Source organism: Strigops habroptila, chromosome 1, assembly GCF_004027225.2.
Source record: "Strigops habroptila isolate Jane chromosome 1, bStrHab1.2.pri, whole genome shotgun sequence".
Lineage (NCBI taxonomy): Eukaryota > Metazoa > Chordata > Aves > Psittaciformes > Psittacidae > Strigops > Strigops habroptila.
In genome coordinates this window covers 132,716,283-132,740,130 of record NC_044277.2, presented here as the reverse complement: position 1 = coordinate 132,740,130, position 23,848 = coordinate 132,716,283, and the positions used below count along the sequence as shown (strand labels likewise).

The window sequence follows — 23,848 nt, the reverse complement described above, 5'->3', positions numbered from 1 at the left end:
GAGATTTGGAAGCAAGGCTAACTTTAAAGCTAGACCAGGTTGCTCTGGGTGCTCCAAGATTGCTCCAAGGATGGAGGTTCCACCACTTCTCTGTGCAGCCTGTTGTAGTGCAGCACCTTTCTCCACATCAGCAATGCTTTTCATATTTCCAACTGGAATTTCCCTTCCTGCAGCTTCTGGCTGTCATCCCATGCCCTATTGTGCACCTCTATGAAGAATCTGGCTTCATTTGCCTTGTAACTCTTCTTTCCTCCCACTCCGTAGGTAGTAGAAAACTGCAATTAGCCTTTGCTTAAACAAGCTAAGCACAGACAGCTCCCTTAACCTCTGGTCATAGACCGTATTATCCAACTCCTTGGTCATACTACTTGATATCTGCTGGGCTGTCTGCAGTTTGACCACATCTCTTGTGTATTGTGCTGTGTAGAGTGGAATCACCAATTTCTTTGACTTGTTCGGTATGTCCTTGCTAATGTTGCGCATTATGTCATTTATCTTTTGCTGCATGGATGCACTACTGGCTCGACTTGCTCTCTGGGGGAATCCACAGATTCTGCAGAGCTGCAGCTTGTGTAGCCAGTCCTCAGCTTCCCATGATGTCTTCTGCCCCAAGTACAGGACACTGTATTTGTCTTTGTTGAACTTCTTGAGGCCCATATCCTCAGCCTTTCTGAATGGTAGCCCTGCCCTGCAGTTTTTCAGCTATTCCCACTGGTTTGGTGTCACATGTGATCTTGCTGAGAGTGCTTATGTCCCATCATCACAGTCACTGATGAAATTTTTAAACAGCAGCACTCTCAGTATTGACCCATGAGGAACATCACATATGACTGGCTGTTGCTAGACTTTGAACCGCTGATCACTGTTGTTTAAACCTGACAGTCCAGACAATATTTCATCCATCAGGTAGTCTTGCAGTCCAGTCCAGTGCATGCTTTCCACATTTGGCTACTGGGTTATTAGAGGAGGCTGTTTTGAAAGCTTTGCTGAAGTCAAGGTAAATAAGATCCACTGGTACTAAGGGGTGGAGCAAGAAAGATGCTGAAAACCAGGAGTTGAACCTCTTCAGGAAGCTGGAATCTTCGGGCTAACAAGAGGAGCAATTTTAGAGTAGTGTAAGTGATGTACTGGGTAAGACTGGCTCATAGAAACTATGAGAAGAAAACACTCCAAGATAATTACTATGGCTGATGATGGTGGTTAGGCTCTTTGTTCATTTGTCTCCTGGATCTGACATCTAGTACTTCTTCAAAAAGCAATGTGCTCTTTTCCTGACTTATCTCAGTTTGCACTCAGCATTTTCCCAGTGCAGTTTTCTTTTAAATTGTGCTACTTCTCTAGCTATGTAATTGCTGCAGGCATCTGTGGAAACTGTCTCAGACCAAAGTTCTCTCAACAAACCTGATTTATTAAATGTGGCACTTCCAAAATAGTGCTGCAGATCAAAGAGCATGACCATTGCTGGCTGAGAAGGAGCTTGAAGTCAGAAAGACTTTAAAATGATTAATCAAGTGTTATTGGCCTAGGGAGGATTCTTTGCTAAGCGTTGAGACCGCTTAGAGTCTCAATCCAGCTTAGGCACATTCTCTGTATGTGCACTTCAGGGTTACAGTAGTTCTGTAGTTAGTTAGCCTTCTTTCTGGCTGCTTAGATGCCACATGCCTTAGTGTTTATTCTGCATAACCTTTTCCTTTGTTGTAAAGGAGAAATTATTTTATGAATTGGCAAAGAAATGTCAGCACTGCCAAATTGTGCTGCCCTTGTCTTAGGAGTGTTTGGAGTAACGAGACGGCGATTGTGGTAAATAAATGCCTGCGATGCTATTTACTGTCCAGCAGTTGATACTTGCTACTACTTGTAAAAACTGACTGAAACTGTAGTGTTTTCCACAGATTGTAGGTTATGCTTTATAGTTCTGTCTTGTTAGTACAGCAAATAGAATGCAGGAGTTATTCCTGTAAAGACTCGTAATACTGTGTTTATACTATAGTTTGTTACAGTTTTCAGTATTTACATGGCTCAAAGGATTTGCAATGACTTTTGAACTGTCCCCTTGTATCTGAGTGCAGGATCAGAAGAGTCTAGTTATTATCTGTGAGGGGCAGCATGAAATAAAGTGACAGCCTCAGTCCATTTCTAGAGAACAGGCTCTGTATCCCAAGGCTGCAACCAAAGTTGCAAGGAAGGAGTCTGTAAATTATATATAAAATTTGATTTTGTCTATCCAGTTTAGGATTTAGACACATAACGAAATACAGCCATGCCTGCATGTTTGAAGTCTGTGTTTGAGCTCTTCTCAGACCTTAGCTTTCAGGGATGTTGCTGAAGTTTGATTATTACTATACTTTGTGAAACACCCACATAAACCTTTGATATGTAGAAAAATAATTTTGGGATGGTTTAAATTATGTAGAATAGGTTTCACATTTCCATTGTTTCAAGTGTAAAGTTGTTTAAATCAATGAAAACAGATAACATACTAGCTTTTGTTTCATCATTGTTACACATTCCTCTAAAATACAATATATTGATATTTATTGTTTTGAAATCAGTGTGTTCTAGGGCAATGGCTTCCAAAACCCCAGTTGGATTCATTGGACTGGGTAACATGGGAAATCCAATGGCAAAAAACCTGTTAAAACATGGATATCCAGTTATTGCATATGATGTGTTCCCAGAAGCTTGCAAAGAATTTCAAGACTTGGGTGCTCAGGTATAGTAATAAACTTTCTTTATTCCAACAATAACTATATGTGTTGAATGGTTCTTGCATGCAATGCAACTAAATAATCTGGGTTTTTTTCTTGGTTAAGATCACAATTGGAATTAAGACAGCATACTGATACAATCTGAACCTGGGAAGTTTCACTTGTGGGCAAAGACATGATTCTAATCTAAGTAATTTTCATGCTGTTAGCCAGAATTGCTACCTTGCTGGACTTCTCTGGCTGGTTTGGGTTTTTTTTCCCCTCTTTTTTATGAGAGTAGGTTGATGGCCTGTTCTTTCACCTCCTTCTTTCTCCTGCTTCATTCTCCCTCAGGTCTAGATGGCCAGTGGGCTGCTTTTCATCTGGTTCCTACTTTGACCTTTTCAGGTTAAACGACCCTAGTTAAAAATTCCTGCTGGCATAGCTGTAAGGATTATAGGGACATATGAGCTTTCCTGCTGCTTCAAGGTGCAGTCCTCAGGGGTAGGAGAAAAATCTAATTATTTAAGTGCTTATTCTCTTGGAGGTGAGGAACGTTATGGTGAGAGAAGAGGAAGGAATGAAAAGGAAAAAGGAGGGAAGGAAATTGATCACATTAAGGAACTTTACCTTCCTGCCATATACCCTGCAAAATCTTGGCCCTATGCCAGTCAGTGCTATTGCTTTTGTTGATCTGTTAATACACCCAGAAACCCTTTCAGTCTCTCAGAAGGTTGGGTTATTTCTAGGTGTCTGAAATGTATGTGAATGTTTTTGACGTACTTCAGAGCAATAGCAGTTTAGATGGTTGTGGCTGGATGCATAGGTGCATAAAACACAGAAACAAAGGAATGTACTCAAGTAAGGAGAAACCAATGTAAAAATAATACTCTTATTTGACAGTGTAGAGGATGGGAGGGAATTCTCCAGCAGTGGCAGGGAAATTGTAGGTAGATCTAGATAGAGGAACTGTATGCCTTGAAAGTCTAAACTGTTGAAGCTTATTGCAGCTGTTTTAAAATAATGAGGTAACATCCAGATTCCCAAAAGATGAAATAATAAAGTGTACCTGTTAATAATTAATTGCAGCTCTCCTTGAATGATTACAAAATCATGGCCTCAAGTGGGAAACTACTCTTTGCAGCTTCTTTTCCTAGTTATTCCTTTTATTTTGTTAAAGCAGCTGAGACCCTCAGGACCAGAACCAGACCCATCTTGAGTAAGAGGCTGGGCAAATGGAAAGGAAGTCTGTTTTGAACAATTGGTTGTATTTTTAATCCATATTCTGCAGTGGGATCTCTTTGCTGTGGCTGCCCATTTGGATAGCTTATTGCCATAGTAATAGAATCCTTGGCATCCACTGCAAGACTTAACATGTGATATTAAAGGTAAACTGTAACGCTTTTAAAAATAAAGCCCAAAGTATGTTTTAAGATCGTAAATCACTAAGAGAATACATGGGTAGGCTTAAATACAAATAAAACACACGTAAAGAAAATATGCAAACGTAACTTCTTCTTCTTGATCTATAGGTGTAAATCCTACCCTGACATTTTTTTTCAGGAGTTGGAAAATTGTGGGTCCAGGGGGCCTTGTAGAAAGAGCTGTAGAAGGAATATTGGGCTCCAAGGGCTGCTTTCTCTTTAGTCTGGCTGGTAGGGTAAAATCATCAGGAGTGTTACAGAGGTGAAAAGATTCCCCCCAAGAGACAGTAAATGTTGTCAGATGTCCATTTTTAAAGTCAGTGCTACTACCAAGGTATATGGAGGGTGAGGGATGCTTGATCATAATTCTGCATATTCTGTGACTCCACTTTCTTTATCCTCTAAAGTAAAGAACTGGGAGGTAATGTACGTCAGGAGGCAGCCACCTGCCTGCTGATGGTGAATAGTAAGGGGAAAACTGGCTGAGCAGGAGCATATGGAACCACTTGCGGTAAAACTTGGAGAAAGTCGCAAGCCTACAAACAAGAGTGGATACTGAACCGTGCTGTGAGCAAGCAGGCTGCCTCCGCACTCTACTGTCTTTCCCTTCCTCATAATTATCACTTTCTCTCTTACACATGTGTCACACAGTTGCTTTGCTTCAGTTTATGTATCTATTTGACAGTTTGAGAATGTTACTGAAGTCATCTGATGCATAAAGCAGCATAAAACCAGAGCTTTCTTCAGTGTATTCAGTAAGAATGGCATTTCAGGCAAGCGGAATTATTAACTGACTTATCATAAATATAAATAAAAAAATAGGAAAGCATTTTGGAACAAATATAAGCAGATGCACATGCTGAAGGGCATAAACCAATGTCCAGTTGAAGAAAAGTCTCCCCTATCCAGTTGCATACTAAAAAAGTTTGCTTGAACTGGCAAGTGTCAGAACATGTACGGAACTTGGTGAGCTGCTGCTCCAAGCCATTATGCTCTATGTTAGTAATCAGCAATTAGTATTTGGTATGGTTTTTAAAGTTACGCACATATTCTTAATTATTTCAAATGCTTAATGTTTCTTACTAGCTTTCAAATAATTTAACTTGATTTCTGAGACAGGAAGTCCCAAATAAAATATAAAAGGTTGTGTATGCTGCTTGTTGAACCAGGTAGATAGGTTTCCTCTGGGATTATTAATCGTATTTGTTAACAGTACCATAAAAGACAAGAATGGCAATTCCTGCCTTTTTTTTTGCTACTTACTTCAAGGTAGCAAAATGATTTTCCTTTGTGTGGTTGTGGAAGTACCATCCCAGTCTAGGTACATTTTTAATCTCATTTTCTTCCTATAAAAGACATGTCAGTATTTTGAAAGACATGGACGGAATAAATTAAAGACACTACTGTGTCTTCTGTATATCTCTGTTAAGAAGTGTTTAAATCTGTAACCAAAAAAACAGTTATATCCTATCTAGCCAAGTGCAAATGTGAGGCTGATGTAGTTTTTAAGTTATGTGACCAATATAGTATGTTTTTCAGCTTCTGGTCGAAAGGTGAAAATGGGTCACAGAGTCTTCTGCTGATAACTTGTAAACGTCTAAGAATACTGGAGATAATAGTTTCAAATAAGAAGATGTATATAAGTGCAGGATCCAATTACACACATCCTCTCTCCTCCTCTAATAATACACATTGGGACTGAACCAAACCAGAGATACTCAGAACTAAAGACAAAGGTTTCATACTCTTATATAAAGAGCTAGGCTCTCTGGTCTCCAGGGAAGCAAGTCATAAAATTAACTAATCAGAAATAGAAGCTTTTCTGCTTATAATTGCCTCATTTATTCCTCCTAAGCTTTGTTCTTTAGACTAGGGTATGTTTCCTTTTATAACTCTGTGGTATACCAGATGTTTTGTGTAGTATTAACTTATTCTTTCAAAACAAAACCTGCCTCTAAGTCCCATCTATGCCAGTTTGTTTTCTTTTTTTTTGAGAGAGTGAGCTTTGTTCAGTGAATATATACATTCTTCCTTTCTTTTACTTATAGTCAAATAAAAGTCAAGGTTTCTCATGCTGTATCCCCGAAGTCCTTCAAGATCTTATTCAGCATTTCTTACAAATGTGTATATAACATGCTTTCTTTGGTGCTGAGCCCTTATAAATGCATTGTCTCTAAAAAGAGAATATATTTACATAAGGACCTTCAGTATCAAAACTAAGAAAAATGATAACAAATGCCTGTAGTTATAAATAGATAAGGAATGGTCATTGATTGTTTATTTAGCAGCCAATACCTAATGATATATTTTGAAACTTGTTCAGATCTTTTTGGTGAAGGATGCTTGAGTTGATAATTTTCCTTTTTAAAAACGTCAACTGTAATACTGGGAGAAACATCAGTTCATCATTGTTTTTTTTAAGGTGAGGCTCAAAGGTGCATTAAGTAATTTTTTCTTTTGCCTCAGTCTTCCTCTCTTCCAATGCTGTATATAAGACAAGAAAAAAAGTAAGATTTCTGTGATCCTTCATATTGTCCCTCCTTAGAAACGTTATGGAGCAATATTTCATGTAGATGAGTCGTTTATAGTGAATTGAAGATTCATGAATGGATTGGTGAGATGCAAGTATTGGCAGATGTTCTGGAGAAACTTCTGTGGTAGGACATCCTTTTCAGATTTTTTTGGTTTTCTGTTACTGGATCCAATTAATAAACATTTCCACTAGGAGGGCAGGTTTTCTTGTGTTTTATTTTTTTACCTAGTTTAGTTGTGACCAGTGCCCTGTGAATACTAAAAGCAAACTCAGCAAATGTGTCTGACATCTCTTTTTTAGGAAGTGTAAGCTTGCATAATTTTAATATGTTTTGGGTTTTTTTTCCTTTAAAAGGTAACAGATTCCCCGGCAGATGTAGCAGAAAGAGCAGACAGAATTATTACCATGCTGCCTTCAAGTCCCAATGCAAAAGAAGTTTACACAGGAGCAAATGGAATTCTAAAGTAAGATTTTTTTGCAGTTTGGAGCATTCCCAGTCCTACTCAAGACTGTACTACATTGTTTGTTAGATGATCACTGCTGCTGTAACTCTTGCTGTGCCTTCAGGGCACTTAATGTTCTCCTCTGCTGTGTCACTATTGATATTTCTAATTGTATGAGTTCTCTTAACCTGTGTTTGCTGTTGAATGGCTTTTAGCTAAAGTCTTAATTTATTTTCAGTAGAATTATAACTCAGTTGAATTTGAGGCAACTTAACTATTCTCTACCTTCTCAGTTGCATGTTTTCTTTTACTGTAATGTACTACAGACAAGTAGTCCCAAGAATATTTGCTGGCAACAATTATTTGCTCAAATGCTTCCTTCTTTAACTTGAAATCCTATAAATGAAATGTTCTGAAGAGATGCCATTGTGTCTCATGGCATTAAAGTGCATTAACGTGGAATAACTGACAAGGCTTTATTGATTTCTACTCTTATTGTCTGTTTATTACACAAGAAATTATCTAAAGAGTTTGTTTAATGCAAAACTGGTTTTTAACTTTTCTGGAGAGATTTCCACTGAGCCTAAAATCTATAGTTTGTGGAATTCTAATACAGTTTTTGGACTTGTCAAATTAAAAAATAAATAGTATTTAAAAGGCTTTTCTGGCCACATATGCACTGCTCCTAGCAGGCTGACTTAAGGCTACTCAATACCTCTGAGGATTATGTAGGATCTTACAGCTATCCAGGTTAATAAAGTAAAAGAAGAAACATACAGAAGACAAAAATACAGTAGATTGTCTAAAACCAATTACACCTTTTTTAGGTGTGGAGTATAGGCAATATTAAGGTGGTCTGATAGTAAAATGAAGTAGAGGAGGAGGATTTCTATTCTTCTTGCAATGTAGAAAATAATAATTGTTTCCTTCCCTTACTGTAGTTAATTCCTCACAAAGTAGGACTGAGCAGATCTAAGTATCCATAACTTAGACTCTTCAGGGAAGAAGGGTAATTGGATCTGTCCCACAATGCTGGGCAAACAGCTGCAGGAGAATTGTATCCAGGATGGTGGTGCTTTGAAGACTTTGCAGTACTTACTGATGTAACACAGCCAGTTAATCTTTCACGGACCTAGATGTGGAAAACAGTGCAGGGGAACAGGGTATGTGGAAAGCAGTCCTGTGTTGCTGCAGTTTCTCAGCCACTGTATTCAAGAGAAGAAAGTGTAATTTGACAGTAGTGGTTAATTGTCACACTAGAGTGACCTGGTCCTTGGTGACTGGTTTGACTTTGATCATTTTCTGAAGAAGTCGGTTTCTTCATCTACTGAAGAAAACGCTGATGCTCTGAGTGTTTAAGAGTTAACTTAGTCATCCTGCTGTGTTACCAAGGAGCCTGTGCAACTGCTCCTTGTTCCGAACATTAGGGGAGACGATGTAGAACTGTATTTACCACGCTGGTTTTCATTTGCATGTGTTCAAACTAACTGCAGCAGCTCATCCCTCCTGTGAAAAAGGACAAGTTCTGTGTATGTGGCATTATTTGAATCTGAAGCTACAGTGGGGTCCACAATTGTTTGTATATATTCAGAGACTATTTCCAGCAATCTAGGCAATTTGATTCAGCGAAATTCACTGTACTGTCAAGAGCACACAAGGTGCAGCAAACCTGTTCATCTGTTATGTGTAGCTTCAAATTAGTCATCTTTTTATGACAAAAAACTATGCTGTTTGATTTCATGGTGGTTGCTGGTCCAGTGGACATGATGTCATGGTGCAATTGAATGGAAAGAGGGATAAAAATATAATTTTTTTTTAATTGTTGAGGGCATTAGAAAACTGTACTTTAATTGCATTTTTTGAACACCTGTACAACTTCTTGCGTTCTACAGTTTGGGATATAATTCTTCTGCCTAAATTTACTAGCTCTCAGTGGGAAAACTTCACATTTTTCCTCCTGCTTCACTTTAAAACTGCAGTGGGTTTTTGTGGTGTTAGTTATGATCTTTATGTTGATTAAATTTTAGCAATGATTAAAAGAATGCAATCGGCATTCTTTTAGGCAAGTTTTCCTAAGGCACCTTTTTTGTGTAATTTTTTTAATAATAGTGTTTAGGATTCATATCCTTTTTTGTGTTCAGGTTTTATTGTGTTTTGAGTAATTCAAAACTGCAGTATACATACTCAGCAGTATACATACTGAGCAGATCTTGCTCAGTAAAGTTTAAAACTTTCTGTTTATTAGTGTACCGAAAAGTGTCTGTGCATTTATCATGCTGAAGAAAGTCAGTGCCATGGTAATAGTTGCAGATGTCTTGTGCAACAAATACTTAACAATAAATCTTAATTTTAGGAAAGTGAAGAAAGGCTCATTGCTAATAGATTCCAGCACTATAGACCCTGCAGTTTCAAAAGAATTAGCCAAAGCAGTTGAAAAAATGGGAGCCGTTTTCATGGATGCCCCAGTTTCTGGAGGTAAGTCTTCATTAACAGTTTGCCTCATATTGGACATGTTGTCTCTTTGTTTGCAATTTCAGCCATCAGTTTGTACCCTTGCTGGTAAAAGTTGCTTTCTTTGCTACATGTACAGCATTCTCTTTTTTTTTAAGAAATGTGTGTTATTGTAGAAATACTTTTAAGAGCTAAGAATATGCTTTTGTGTTAGACCTGGAAAAACTGACCTTTCACGTGATATAGTACAATGGTCCTTTTAATTTAACTTCTTTTGTAAAGTTGTATTTTTATGCACGTATTCACATCTCTTCGGTCTCCATCCATTTCTTTCTGTTAGGGAAAGATTGTTTAGTTACCATTAAGCAGTTCTGCTGCTTTTTTCATTAATTAATAAGGAAATAATGAAGAGGGGAATAAGGGATTTAATTGTCAGGAAAAAAAGAGCTTTCCTCTGGTTTTATAACATTTGAAGAAAGTGGGTGATACTTGCATATTCTTGAAGTTGCTAGTTACTGATCTCTGAGTATTTCATCGCTTGTAAGAAAGAATATAGAGCATAGAGGTCTTTTATTTTGTGGAGAGAGGAAAGCAGCAGCACAAAATTAATGTTTTGAAAACAGAACCATCGATGAATTCTCTAAAACCGCTAGAATTAGAAGGTGAGGAAAACTCATTTTGTGTGGGAAAATCTTGGGGTATTTACTATCCACTCTAAAATTTAATGTTAGTGGCATCATGAGAATTCTTCATTTTCCTGTCTTTAATGAGGTAATTCAGATAGTTATATCTGAAAGAGGATAAAAATGCAAAGGGTAAGAGAGAACATAGGCTTTCAGAATTTGTAAGAGGTATCATGCACAAGCTAGGAAGAGCATGGCCTGAATTTCAGCTCATGAAGATGAGTGTGGGTGAGGAGCAAAAGCTAACCATCTTTTTAATTTTCAACTGAAAACTAAGGCAGGATTTGGCTACACACTAGAAGCCAAAATTTTCAATTCAAATTCTAATGTGAACAGAAAGTTGGAAGACTAAGGTAGGCAATATTGAAAAAGATAATGGGGAAGACAAGATTCTTGCTTCTCAGACAAAATATTAATCCTTTTTTTATAAAGTTAGATAACTTGTCAGCCTGGGAATAAAAACCACAGGAAAAAAGTATGTTGTGGGTGGATTATATATCTGTCTGATCCTTTCTGAACACAGCATGGCCTTCTACTTACCAGTTGGGCAATTCTGACATCTTCTGTGTGGTTCTTTTCAATCCCTTTACCCCAAATATGTTGTTTATCCAAGGGAATTATTTACCATTTAGAAATCTCTGTAACTGGTTTTTAACCGTGAGGATTTGCTTTAAGGCTGCTATAACTACAAAGAATGAAGAAAAGTTTGATTCCAAACAACCTGTCTTGGGAGTTTTGTTCCTTGAGAAAATGGTAATCTTGTGGCTGAGTGTAATATAACATACAGTGGACTGGTCTGAATACAAATTGCCCTTTTGGAATTAGTGGTTTATCTGAACACAAGTTATTTGGTCTTCAGTGTCAGTTACAGATTGAATGATATTCTGAAGGAGGGGGAAAGAATTGAGATTTAGCTTTCTAGTACATCATATGCTTGTGAATGCCAAGGAGTGCTCTGTACAAATCATGTTTGAAGTGGGCAGTTGCTAGAAATGTGGAGAAGTGTGTTGGAAAGAGATTTTATATTATGCTTTGTTATTTCCATCTTTCAGGACCTAACACATCAAGTCTTTGGGGTGTTTTTGAATGTCCTGACTGGATTGTTGGCCTTCAGACAAAACCCTAAATGGAGAAGTATGCTCAGCTCTCTAGAAATTGGCAGGCATTATCCTGTTGCTGTAGACTTGGCAGGAGTGTTAGGGAGGGCGTTTGCGGGATGCAGTGAGGAGGAAGAGAAAGCAGCATGCCTGAACTGTTGTCTTTAGATCTGTCTGTTTACTAGCTGTTATTGGCAGACAATTCCACTTGTGTTTTTAGGTATTTGGGTGTTGCCTGATGGATGTTAATGTTCATCTGCACTGTGAACGAGTTATTTCTCAAACTAAATAATATTTTGAATATTGCTTGGGCTATAAACCTTATGGAGAAATAGTGGTGATTTTAATCCTGTCTTGACATTGCAAACAAAAAATCTTAAGGCCTAGTGTTAGTGCCAGATTTTAGTGGTTTGTTTGCAGCCCTTACCCCTGAAAGATTCTTTCCCTTGATCTTTTTCAGATGACTTGTGCACCAGTGTAGTAGAGACGTCTACTTCATATGATTCGTCTACAGCATTTACTTGCAGCTTACAGTCAGGACGCATTAGTGGAAATTGATGCACCAAGTTATTTTGTATTAACTGACTTTGGAAAATACTTCTTATCCCTGTAGTTGCATGCAGATTATGCCGCTAATGCTGTCTAGAGATAGCAATCGCTTTACCTTGGGATTAGGATCTCTTGCAGGTCCGCATGAGAAAGTTGTGTCACAGTTCCCAGTGCTGCCCTGATTTGTAAGCTCTTTGTGAGCATATAGCAAATGAGGGAACATCTTCAAAATCTGTGGTTTTGGGTGTTTTTTTTTGTTGTCGTGGTTGGTTGGTTGGTTGGTTTTTTTAAATCTGGAGGAGTACATTTATCTTTTTGCAAAGACTGGATTCTGCATCTTTGTATGTATAAAAGGCTTTTAAAGCACACATTATCACAGAAGCATATTTAAAACTGACTTCTGTTGGCGGTGAAGGTACTATTGGCTGAATAAGGGATCTAAATTTAGCCTTTAAGAATTGCCTTGAGTTTGTCCTTCCACTGGTTTCACTGACAGTATGATACAGATTCTCACCTTGCAATCCAGAGCAAACTTTACTAGTGGTTTCACTGATGTTAGGGTAACATTTCTCTCTTTAATTCAGTATACAAAATGTTCATTGTCTAAAGTACAGTTGGTGAAATGGCTTTTTATTCCTGATGCCATGCTTTCTTCATTGTAAGCATTGTTAGTGTTCAGATACTACTTTTTTAACATTTTTCCCCGTCCACTGATTCCTGAAATTACATCAGCTCCTCTTAAGCTCAAAATACATTGTACTGCATTCTACTAGAACTTCACAAAAAGATGTGACAGTTTGATTTGCTTTTCTGTTTTTGGAGGTACAGATAAACTGCTTTCATTTCTTTTGTAAGTGTGGTTCTTTAGATCTGGTAATGAAACTTACATAGATCTTTCCTCTCATTGCTTCCTTTAGCCAACATAGATGTCAATAAAAAAGTCTGACTGCTAACTGTTAATAACAGCTGTCATGCAGAGAACTGTAGTCATGCTACAATGGTAATAAACAGTAGAATAGAACATTTTTTTGTAGGAACTATGGGTTGGAGCTGGTAAGAAAAGGTTGGAGTTTCTATTCCAGCTGTCATTTCAAACTGTTTGTTCTCATAGTACTACTTCCATAAGCTCCAGCTAGCCACTAGGTGATGGAAAGAACATTAGTAGTAACACTTACAAATTGAGATTTCAGCTCTCTGGTAATGTAAAGTAAAATGTTAGTCCTTGAAGGGTGAATTGCAGATTTATCCCCTGTATGGCCAGATCCGTACATAATATGGAGCAAAGAAAAATAATGTTTGTAAACACTGTGAAGATCTTTTCTGTTATTTCATTTCAAAGAGCAATATGTTTCAATATTACAGCTTTTTATTAAAAATAAAAAATAAAAAAGAGGGCACCTGCTCAAAACTGAGAAGTGAATGTATTTCAGTGGCATCGTCAGACTGACAGCAGATTAAATAGGCCAAACAATAATTGCTGAATGTGATTCTCTTACTTGAACATTGAAGGTTTAGTGCAGTGTCTTTTCAAAGGGAAGCAGAACAGAGGGCCTTGCAGAAGAGTTAAGACTATGCCTGTGCACACCAATGCTTGCAAAGATGATTTGAAAGATGTTTTCAGACTAGACTAAAAAATAAAAAATAGTAATGAGTGGTTCAGAGGTTGTATCTCTTAGCTTGTAAATTTTATTGTAATAAGGAGGTATCATTGATGTGTTTGCCAGAGGTTTTGTTTGGTTTTGACTTCTTGGCCTGCTAATGCAGTGATTGGAATATCCGTTAGGATCCTTGAAACACTGTCATGATGAAGCAGGTTTATGAATTTGGAACTAATAATTCTGACCTGTCACCCTCAATGTCAAGCGTTCTTGTTGGTGAGGAAAAGATCTAATGGCATAGCAATATTTGCTCCAGTGTTATTTCTTGATTTATGCCTTTATGCTTTATTTCTAAAGCCTGAATGCGTGTACTCAGGATGGCCGCAATGTTCTCTGTGCTCCTGGTACTGAGCATATAATTTTCACGTCACTACTTCTTCAGCTCTTCCTCAGTCACTCCATGACTTGCCTAATCTTTTCTTTCCTGACATGTTTCTTAATTTCTAGGTGCTCATTTTTTCTGGGTATATCTGATCTTATTAATTTTTTGCAAAGTTGGTGATGTAGGTATGGTGGTAGAAATCACAATGTGCCACCTTACTGTCAAAGGTCATATGAAAAATGTTATTGGGTTATTCTGAAATTTGAATGAAGTAAAAGTAATGCAGGAAGTAATTGATAACCAAAAAAAAAAAAAAAAAAAGGAAGAATCAAGTGAAATTAGGCCAAAGAAATACTTCATAATATGAGATGCTTGAAAACCTTCTGATTCCTAATAACTTGTGTTTTAAACTATTTAGCAATACTTACATTTGTCAAAATTAATCTAGTTTAATAGACCTTTTTTGTTGGAGAGAAGATGGAAAGGAATGGAGATCTTGAAAATGTTACACATTTGATAAGGATGCAAAGGTAGCAGAAGGCAAGGAAGAATAAACAGGTTTGTTGAGAGTATCATCTGAAAATGTTCACTGAGGTGGAGACCATTATCCTACTATGACTAAAAGGGTGGAATGACTGATTTTATTACAGTATAGTGTATTTTTTGGCTGTGCAATTGTGTGTAGTCTGGCCAACTAGTGACCAATGTGTAGGAAACATATCTGTCTCCATTTATTCAAAGGTGTAAAGATGAGTTATTCGTGATGGCCCAGTGGGATATAACTAGGAATAATAGGCTGGAAATCATTAAGGAAAGAAAAATGCATGCTGTGTCTATCAGCAAAAACGTCCTAACGACATTCTTCATGCATTGTGGAATAATTTTCCTAAGGAGATGGTTGAAGCCAAATATCTCGACATGCTTTAAACTGTACTGGGCAAAGTGCTAGGAACTATTCTGTAGGGAAAAATCTTTAACTGGCAGGAGGATGACTACATGATCTAATAGGTCTTTTCCATCTCTAATGTCTACAATTCTGTTGTGTTCTCACACATGGTGTTCAAAAACAGTTAAAGGAACGCTGTCCAGATGGAAGTTAAAAATCCCTGTGGCACTCTTTGAAAAAGAGTAAGGGATAACTGCAGAATTAGAGCCAACATTCCTTTTCTCAGTAAAACTGATTCTAATAACCACGGCTGTATGTGAGCTGTTACCGCATTCCTAATAGCTGCTCTGCTTGCTTGTGGTTACTTTAATGCTAGTATCTGGCGCATCCTGTCAAGTGTTCTGTGATACACAGATTAAGAACGATCTTCACATTTCAGCCTGTCCTAGGTCCTAGGGAATAAAAATTCATTTAATTTCATCTTTTAAATTTTGATTGCTTCTTTTAGAGAACTTTTAAAGTTAAGGAATTGCAGGTGGTGTTTGGAAATGTTTCTGGAATGCAGTGATGACTTTGAAGCTTTCTATAAAGTTTGTTTTAGTTTTACATGTTTGTAGCCTTCTTTTTCTCTCTTTTTGCTCTTTAAACGGAGCCTCTTGTTCAAAGTGTATATTTTTCATTTAGTCAAAAAATCTAGCATGACTCCTGTGCTTGGGACAGTGGGAATGATGAGCACCAGACCTTAATAACCCCTTGACTTCTTCCGAGTCTCATACTGTACTATGCTGAATGTGGATGGTACACGTGTCGGCAGCAAGCCCAACACCATGCACACCAGAGCAGGAAGTACAGACTGGAAGGTGCAGCACAGAGTAGAACTGGAAAAACACTGTGCTAGCATGGCAGCCTTCAGTGTGAAGACAGACCCCACCAGCTACAAGCATTGGAGGTGCCACTGGAGAAAATGCAACTTACTCTGAATCTTAATGCATAGAATTTATACTTGCAATTCAGTGTTGCCTTAAACGGAGTTTTTCAGTCTGTGGGTGCAACTCCTGTTGTTTAAAAAGAAAAAGAATAATCCGGAGAAACCTGACTTACTGTCTTGGTTTTGGCTGGGATGGAGTTAATTTTCTTCCTAGTAGCTGCTACAGTGCTATGGGTTTTGGATTTAGTCTGAGAATAATGCTGATAACACACCAATGTTTCAGTTGTTACTAGGTAATGCTTACCCTGGTCAAGGACTTTTCAGTTTCCCATGCTCTGCCAACAAGGAGGTGCATAGGAAGCCGGGAGGGAGCAGAGACAGAACACTTGGCCCAAACTAGCCAAAGGGATATTCCATACCATATAACATCATGCTCAGTATATAAATGTGGGGAGTTGGCCAGGAGGGGTTGAGCGCTGCTCAGGGACGGGCATTGGTCAGCAGGTGATGAGCTGTTGCATTATTTATTACTTGTCTTTCTTATTTCTCTCTCTCTTTTTGTTGTCTCCCTTTTCATGACTATTTTTGTTATTATTGTATTTCAATTAGTAAACTGTTCTTATCTTAACCCACAGATTTTACTCTTTTTTCCAGTTCTCCTCCCCATCCCACCAGGTGAGGTGATGCTGTGAGCAAGTGGCTGTGTTGTACTTAGTTGCTGGCTGGGGTTAAACCACAATACTTACTTAGATGGATTGGGCCACTGAAGACTTAGAATTACATGTTTTATTTTGTGTCTGTCCTGGTTTCAGCTGGGATAATGTTAATTTTCTTCCTAGTACTTCCTATCCCAGCTGAGACCAAGACAATCTCTTATGCAGCAGGGGAGATTTGCAGATCTTAGGCTAAACACATGAGAAGAAGCATTAAGATCATAAGTAAAACAAACCCAAACCAACCAAAACCCAAAAACCACAACACATGGGGGAAACTACTTTGCAGTCAGGGACAACTGACCTTACCTTTGAAAGTAAATTGTTTGTTGATCCCCTAAATGGCTAAATCCAGGATCAGTAGGAATGAATACTGATCTTCTATAGACTCCTATCTGGATGATGCTAGTATTCTGGATTACTTATGTTTTCTTTTTAAAGTCATGGTGATGAGTTGGGCAAGTCTGGGATTTAGGTGTGACGACATTATCTGACAATCTAGAGCCATTTTAAGTCACTGGTTCATTGCGGAAAGTTCTCTTGTAGTGGAGGACATCTTTATGTTTAGACAAGTTTCTGAAGTTGTGCTAACAAAAAAGGGGAGAATGTTCTATCAGAAGTACTCTCTCTGTGGTTTAAACAAATACCTGAAAATTATTCCATATTTATAGTGCTTACTGTAGTATTGTTTGTTGTGAAACACTTCAATAACTTGAGCTTTTGTCCTTGGCAGGACTGCTTGTAATGAATCCACAGAGAGCACATAGAAATACCAAGATTTCCTAATTCCTCCTCCTCCAACCACAGTTTAAAAAAACCTTATTGTTTATATGATTAAATAAAAGCATAAGGGAAACAGTATTGCCTTTTACAGTCAATAAGCATTTAATATTCAGCTGTGAGCATACAATCTATGTAAACATTCACCTTTCAGTTTTAGTCCTGTTGGCTCACCACTTTGATCTACTGAAATGCAGAGGAGAGAGGAGAGTCACATAGTTCCAGAGCTGAAGAAACAGTTTGTAACTACAGTTCTTTCATGCCAAGGACAACATAGGACCTGAAGTGAAAACAGAATTACTTACTGTGCTGTAGTTGACCTACAACTTTAAACCTTAAAACTTAGTTATCCTTTTCATTGCTGTAGTTTCACTGGGACAAAGTGTGTAGAATTTCCTACACCTTAGACAGCTTCAATCTGTATCTATTCACAGGGAGAGTTAAAGAGTGGCTTCACAGGAACACAGTAAGGCATGGCGCTATCACCCTTACGCTGACCCTTCAGTTTCTGTTCCTGGTTCTGTAAGCAGTTGTTGTATTCTAATTATTCTGTATTGTGAAAGAATGTTAAATTTATCTGCAGTAAAATGGGGGGTGGAGGGGAAGAAGGTGAAGTGTGAAATACTGTGTAACGTTTTATTAAAACTTTTACCTATTTTAAATAAATCCACATAATGATTTTATAGTATCCCTTTATGTTGTTTAACTGTTAGTAAATAACAGGGATTTTTGAAGTGTAGTTTAAGTCATTGTCAAAAATACTAATCTGACAGGTAATTATTATCCATTTGCTTTATTTGATATGAGTTGCTGCAAACTTTAAGATCCTAGTTGCTCAGTAACTACATTGTTTAACTATATGCCATCAGAAACAATGTATTTTGCTGTCGTTTCGTTTTCGATCTGTGTTTTCTTCGCTTTCTGAAATTGTGTGGTGAGAATGCATGGTTCATGGCTCTTAGTATATTTGCCAGTGTGGGAGGACAGAGAAAGTCACATTGACTTTTAGCTCTGCCTGAGGAGCATACTACTTGCCTTTCATTTGTGTTAGATTTCTTGGTTTTGCTTAAAGCCATGACTTTTTAGAAATCAGTATAAAAGCAACTTGTAAATCTGTACACATATATGACTATACATAGTTAGCTCTTCAATCTCAGTTGATTTCTGATGTCGAACATTTTTCTGATTAAACTATTTCCCAGAATTGCTACAATTGCCAGAAGTATAAAAGCAGTACTTGGGAGCAGCTAAACGTGGTTTTTTTTTTTGTCTTGAATAAGGCATTTTATATTGAGTATGATGGAAGAATAGAGATTTCCTCCTTCTTTTAAAAGTTGGAGGGCAATTGGGAAAAGGAATATTCAGTAGTGTAATCAGCATGTGAAACGTTGTCATAGAGCTCTAGTCAGAGTAAACAAGGAGCGTGTATAACTTCCTATTTCTGCAGATACTCATCTTAGAATTTATATTAGCGGGGAGTTGGGGGTGATCTGGGGCAGTGGGAAGGTTTCATAGCAGAAGTATTAAATGAAAAGCTGATGGGAATTTGGCAAGCAGGAGAGTTTCCTGAGATGGAGCATCCTCTTAGCAGCCTTGGCCTGAATCCTGGCTGCCTCTTAGGGCTCCCACCCTGTCCAAAATGGAAGTTCCTGCAGAGAGCACTAATAGCATCCTTTATGGCCTCAACGTATCATGCTAAGGCGTGGGGCTTGACCGCTGTGAAACAATGCAATAAATGCCTCCCAGGGCCAAAATGAACATGCCTGATCACCTAAATGCAGAATTCCTGTGCTAGGACAAACTGGACTATAGGAAGGCATTTCTATTTGTGGTGTAGTGACTGCACACCTAATAAAGAAGGTGATTAATCTGTTATTATTTGGTCACCGGCACTTTTTTCCCACTCTATTAATATGCTTAGCAATTCTTAACACTAAATAGGTGCACATAGTCACATTTAGTATGTTGTTTTCCTTAGCAGACAATCATACCAATCTTGAATGGAGCATTTTTTGGTAGCTGGGTTAAAGGATTCCTAGAAGATTGAAACAGTAGGCAGCAAAGCTTGTTAAGGAGTTTTTATTTTACAAGCCCTCAAGAATTCAGAATATGGCTTGCTTACTACTTAAAAAAGTCCAAACGTCCCTTAAAGACTTCATTTCAGAGCCAGCATCAAATCTATGCTGTACTTGTCTAAAAATCCAAACATGCACTCTTGGCCGTTACTGTTTACTGAATCAGAACCCTACTGTTTCCACTTGCACTGTATCTAATTTATCCTAAGTGACCACAAAAACTAAAATTATTTATATGTTAGCACCTAACAGCTCCATCATAGTTAAGGGTCTGTTGGCATTTCCATTATGAACCTTCCCTTTGAGAGGTTTATAACTTGGCGGTTTTACTTTTGCTTCAGGCTCAAATGTGCCATTTTCCTCCAATTCTTCTACAGAATTTCATTTAAATCAGTTTGGCCATTATTTATTTTAGAGTGTGTGTGTATGTTGGGGAGTGGAAGGGAACACACTATTTAATTTTCGTTTCAGAAGCTTTTTGGTCAGACTATATAATGAAAGAAAAATGGTGCTTTTTATTTTATTTCGTAGGTACTTAACCCTTCTTTGCATGTGTCCAAGTTACTAAAACCATGCTTTTTGAGGTTGCTCCCAGTGTTCATGTGCCACACATCCACTCCCACCCACCCACCCATCTTGCCTGCCCCTATCCAATGACATGCTTTGAGGAAGCATCCCCTGGCTTCTGGTAGTGAAAGGTTTTGGGGGGAGTGGATGCAATAGCATACAGTGGATGTCCTGTCGAGAGGCCTCAAGCCAACCAGTCCAACTGAGAAAACAGATGGAGCTTAATTGGAAAAAGACAGGCCAAATACAGTTGTCAGTCAAATGTAACCGTATGTGGTTAAGAGTGGCATTTGCTATGGCTCTGCCATTTCTTGTGGGATGTGTGTAAATTACTGCTTGGGTGCAGTAATCCTGTGAGTCTAAAAGTGGAGTGAGTTGATGGTTTCCCTTGCTCCCAAATGCTGAACCACAGAGGAATTTCAACACTTTTTAAAGTAATAAATTCTTGCCATAGTACTTTATTATGATGCTAATTAAGTTCTTGCCACATAAATAATACCTATCTATAATGTTTCAGTACTGATCATAGTAACACAGTGCCAGTGTTCTTTTACATTGTGGTTTAAGAATACAAAGAAGGGAAATTGTGTACAGAGAGGTTGAAGCTTTTATTAGACCAAATGATACAGCTGAAAATAGAAGACAAGTTTCTGAGTCAGTTCTTTCATCACATTGTGCAATAAGTTGGAAAGTACAATAATGCTTTTTTTTTTTTTTTCCTTTGCTATTGAATTACTCACAAGAAAAAGCTACTCAACGGAAAACAAAGTGGGGAGTGGATATGTGGTTTGACAGCTTCTTGTGTACTCATCATTGTGGGGTCTTCTTTATTCAGGTAGTTCATGCAGGTTACTCATTGGACAAATAAGTAATGAAACTGCTTTGTTGTATTTTGTCTTCTGTTTTATTAACAACAGGGAGAAGGGAAGCACGAGTTGTCATTAATTATGGCAGCAGATACCAACAGCTCATTGAACTGTAGGGCATTAGATCCCATTGAAGTATTTGAGTCTTTTCCATCTTGCTTTTTTTTCCTCCTTATTCCAGATGTTAATGAATTCATAGGTCAAGCATTCCAAATCTTGAATGTTTTAAATTTTATTAATTTATTTTTAGTTTTTTGGCATTGACATTTAAAAGCACTGAAGGCTAAAACTTCAGTATATATTCAAACCCACTATTTTCAGCTTTAGACTCTGGAAACAGAAGCTTACAGAAACAGCAAATGTCACAAGACACATGATTAGTTCATCACTATCGGAACTTCAATTTTAATTACATTTTCACTGGTGTCCATTTATTGCTAAGGATCAAGAAATTTAAACTATATGCAGTCATGGGAAAGAAAATCATTAGAAGTGCTGTAATAGAGCATATCTGTAAAGCTGCAATTCAGCATGCAATACTTAAGAATCTAGTGAAGTCCATCCATTTCAGTGGGAATTTAATGCAAAGTGAAGAGGTGTGTCCTCAGTGTCTGTTCAGTGTCTGTGGGGTAATCTGTCTGTCTTGCCCTTCTGAGTGCAAGGAACTCAAGGATTTCAAAGCACTACCTAGAGCTGACATCCTGGGCGTGGTTTGGCTGGAGTTTTCATGCAGCTATAAGCTAATAGTTTTAATTATTTGGAAATATCCTTCATCATGAACTAAGCATAGAGGATTTATTATTTGGTGTCAACTAAGTTCAAGCATTTGTTGTTTTCTATTTTCAGTATCTAACCTCACTGATACATTATTTAAACCCTGTTGAAATAAAACGTAGCACAATGACTTACACTCCTTTCTGCCTTTCTTGGAAATAGGGTTAAAATATTTTGTGGTTATTTTCAAAGCAGCATCTCCTGCAAATACGACCTTGAAGCAGAACTATGTATTTAGACTGCACGAGTTGTTATGTTTCGTTACTCTATTTATGTCTCTTCAGCACCACAAACACTGACTGACTTTAAATGCTGTCCCTCTCTTCCTAACTCTCTAATTGAAGCAGAGATAATGTCCATCCACTCTAGTAGGTGTGTTGCTGTTTCTTGTGAGGTTGCAGCTGAGTATGAGCATTCCTGAATCCCTGTCACTTTATTCTATAACAGCTTGAGTATCCTCTACGCTGGCTGATGAAATAAAATACATTTTCTAAATTCCAGTTGTTGCCCTGGATTTCCAGTGACAAAATATGTGGGGAAAAAGAACTGGAGAAGGTTTGTTAGCTGAAATGTACTTGTCTGTAAGTACCTGGTGTAGACTGCAGTTGCAAAGGAGTGTTTCTTTTATTGGTGCATGGCTTTAATGTAGAGTTTTAGCTGTTCCTAATGCTCATGTAGGTTGCTGAAACCACTGAAGTTTGTATGCAGCTTTGCCAAGTGTTATTAGAATACGTACCAACAGCTCTCTCTAGGACAGTACCTACCTGCTCTTCGTCACCTGCATGTGTTGCTTCAGCTGGATCTGAACTTCCCACGCTGAGGATGTGTGTTTGGAGGGCAATACAATTTGGATAACTCAGAACTCTAGAGATAATCTGTGCAGACAATCAGTACTTTGCCTCCCCCATCAGATAGTTCTGATGAAAGCCAACAAATTTAATTGTCACTGTGAATAAGTACTCACTATGATGACACAGAACTCCACGGTTCTTATGTATTTAAATAAAGTCCTGTTTATAAGTGTTGCACATAGACTCTCAACATTTTTCTTTTCCTTAAAAAACAAACAAAAGCAAACAAACTAAAAATGGCCACAAACATGTAAACATGCTCCCAAAAAAACCCCAGTCCCTGATTATTTTTTTGTTGTTGTTGTTGTTGTGTTAATTTTCATGTATTTGTGGAAATTTCTGTAATTTTTCCCCAGTATTTAGAAATAGTCAATATTGCCTCATGCTTTCCTGTGTTTTAGTGTATATATTACATGCAGGTGCTCCTGTTCACTCAAATGTGAGATTATTTCCTGTGGCTTAAATCTAAATTTACAGGAAAGACATAGGATAAATCTGATGTATTTAATTAATGATAGTGGAAATGGTATCAACAAATATAAATAATTGCTGTCCCCTCTAAAATATAAGAGATTATAAGAAAGCGACTTACGTTATATTACAATACAGTAAAATCATATAACTTTATATGTATTAGTTATTAACAATTAATATTTGAATGTTTCATTTTCTCCTTCCTCTCTACGTTGACGCCATGTACAGCTCAGTCAGCAGCAATTTCTTAGTATGAGTTTCTTAATGAGTAGAGATGTTGCACAATTAGTTTGATGGACTTTTTTTCTTGCTTTTCCTAGTACTGTCATGTATTTTAGACCTCTTATTCATGTAGAAAAGTAAATAAGGATTTAATTGCAGTTCTCCACTCAATGCTAAGCCACATATTTGGCATACAACTGTCATAAGGGTTTCTTTTCTCTGCTTTAGAATGACCTTAAGTTGACCTAAAAATAACTAGTTTCTGCAGGGATTGCGATGGCTCAGGCTCAGAAAGGTTCTTGTCTGTCACTTGGTGATTGGTTCATGTGTGTGTGTTTTACATGACATCATAGTGTCTGTACTACCAGTTTGTAACAAAGACAGAAAAACTAGTTCCACATATTTTAATGCAATCTGCATTAAACTGCTTCCATATACTCAGTGGAGCAGCAGAGACATCTAGACACCATGGGGTTTTTTTCAAATAATATATGCTGGAATTATACTAGGTTTAAGATATCTGTCTGTCTGTTTCATTAGAAATCCATCTAAAATACTAATCATAATTCATGTTCCCTCATTCTTTCCACATTTAGGGGTGTTACCTGGGTTTGGAATAGCCAGCTGTCTCAAACACTATCCGCATTTTTAAAGGAATAAGAAGTCTTGGCAGACACTGGAACAATTAATTGGCTTTTTCAGCCAAGTCAGGTTAGGAAAGTATTTTGTGGGGAGGGGGCTGGGTGGGAGGGGAATACAACCTCCTGGTTTCAAGTTTGAGTTCTGTTAACCCTTTAGGAATGGTAGTCAGACTTTGCTACGCACAGTTCTCCATCTCTGACATGCATGATATTTATTTTGTAAG

At 37.7% G+C, this 23,848-nt stretch overlaps 1 protein-coding gene across 1 annotated transcript in view; it reads left to right on the top strand.

Moving 5' to 3' along the window:
* The window catches only part of HIBADH (3-hydroxyisobutyrate dehydrogenase), an 86,238-nt gene that overhangs the window by 6,093 nt on the left and 56,297 nt on the right, over positions 1–23,848 (top strand). Inside the window, exons 2-4 of the mRNA XM_030508795.1 lie at positions 2,553–2,713; positions 6,999–7,108; positions 9,441–9,562. Of these exons, the coding sequence (XP_030364655.1) occupies positions 2,553–2,713; positions 6,999–7,108; positions 9,441–9,562 (393 nt within the window). The remainder of the gene's footprint in view (positions 1–2,552; positions 2,714–6,998; positions 7,109–9,440; positions 9,563–23,848) is intronic.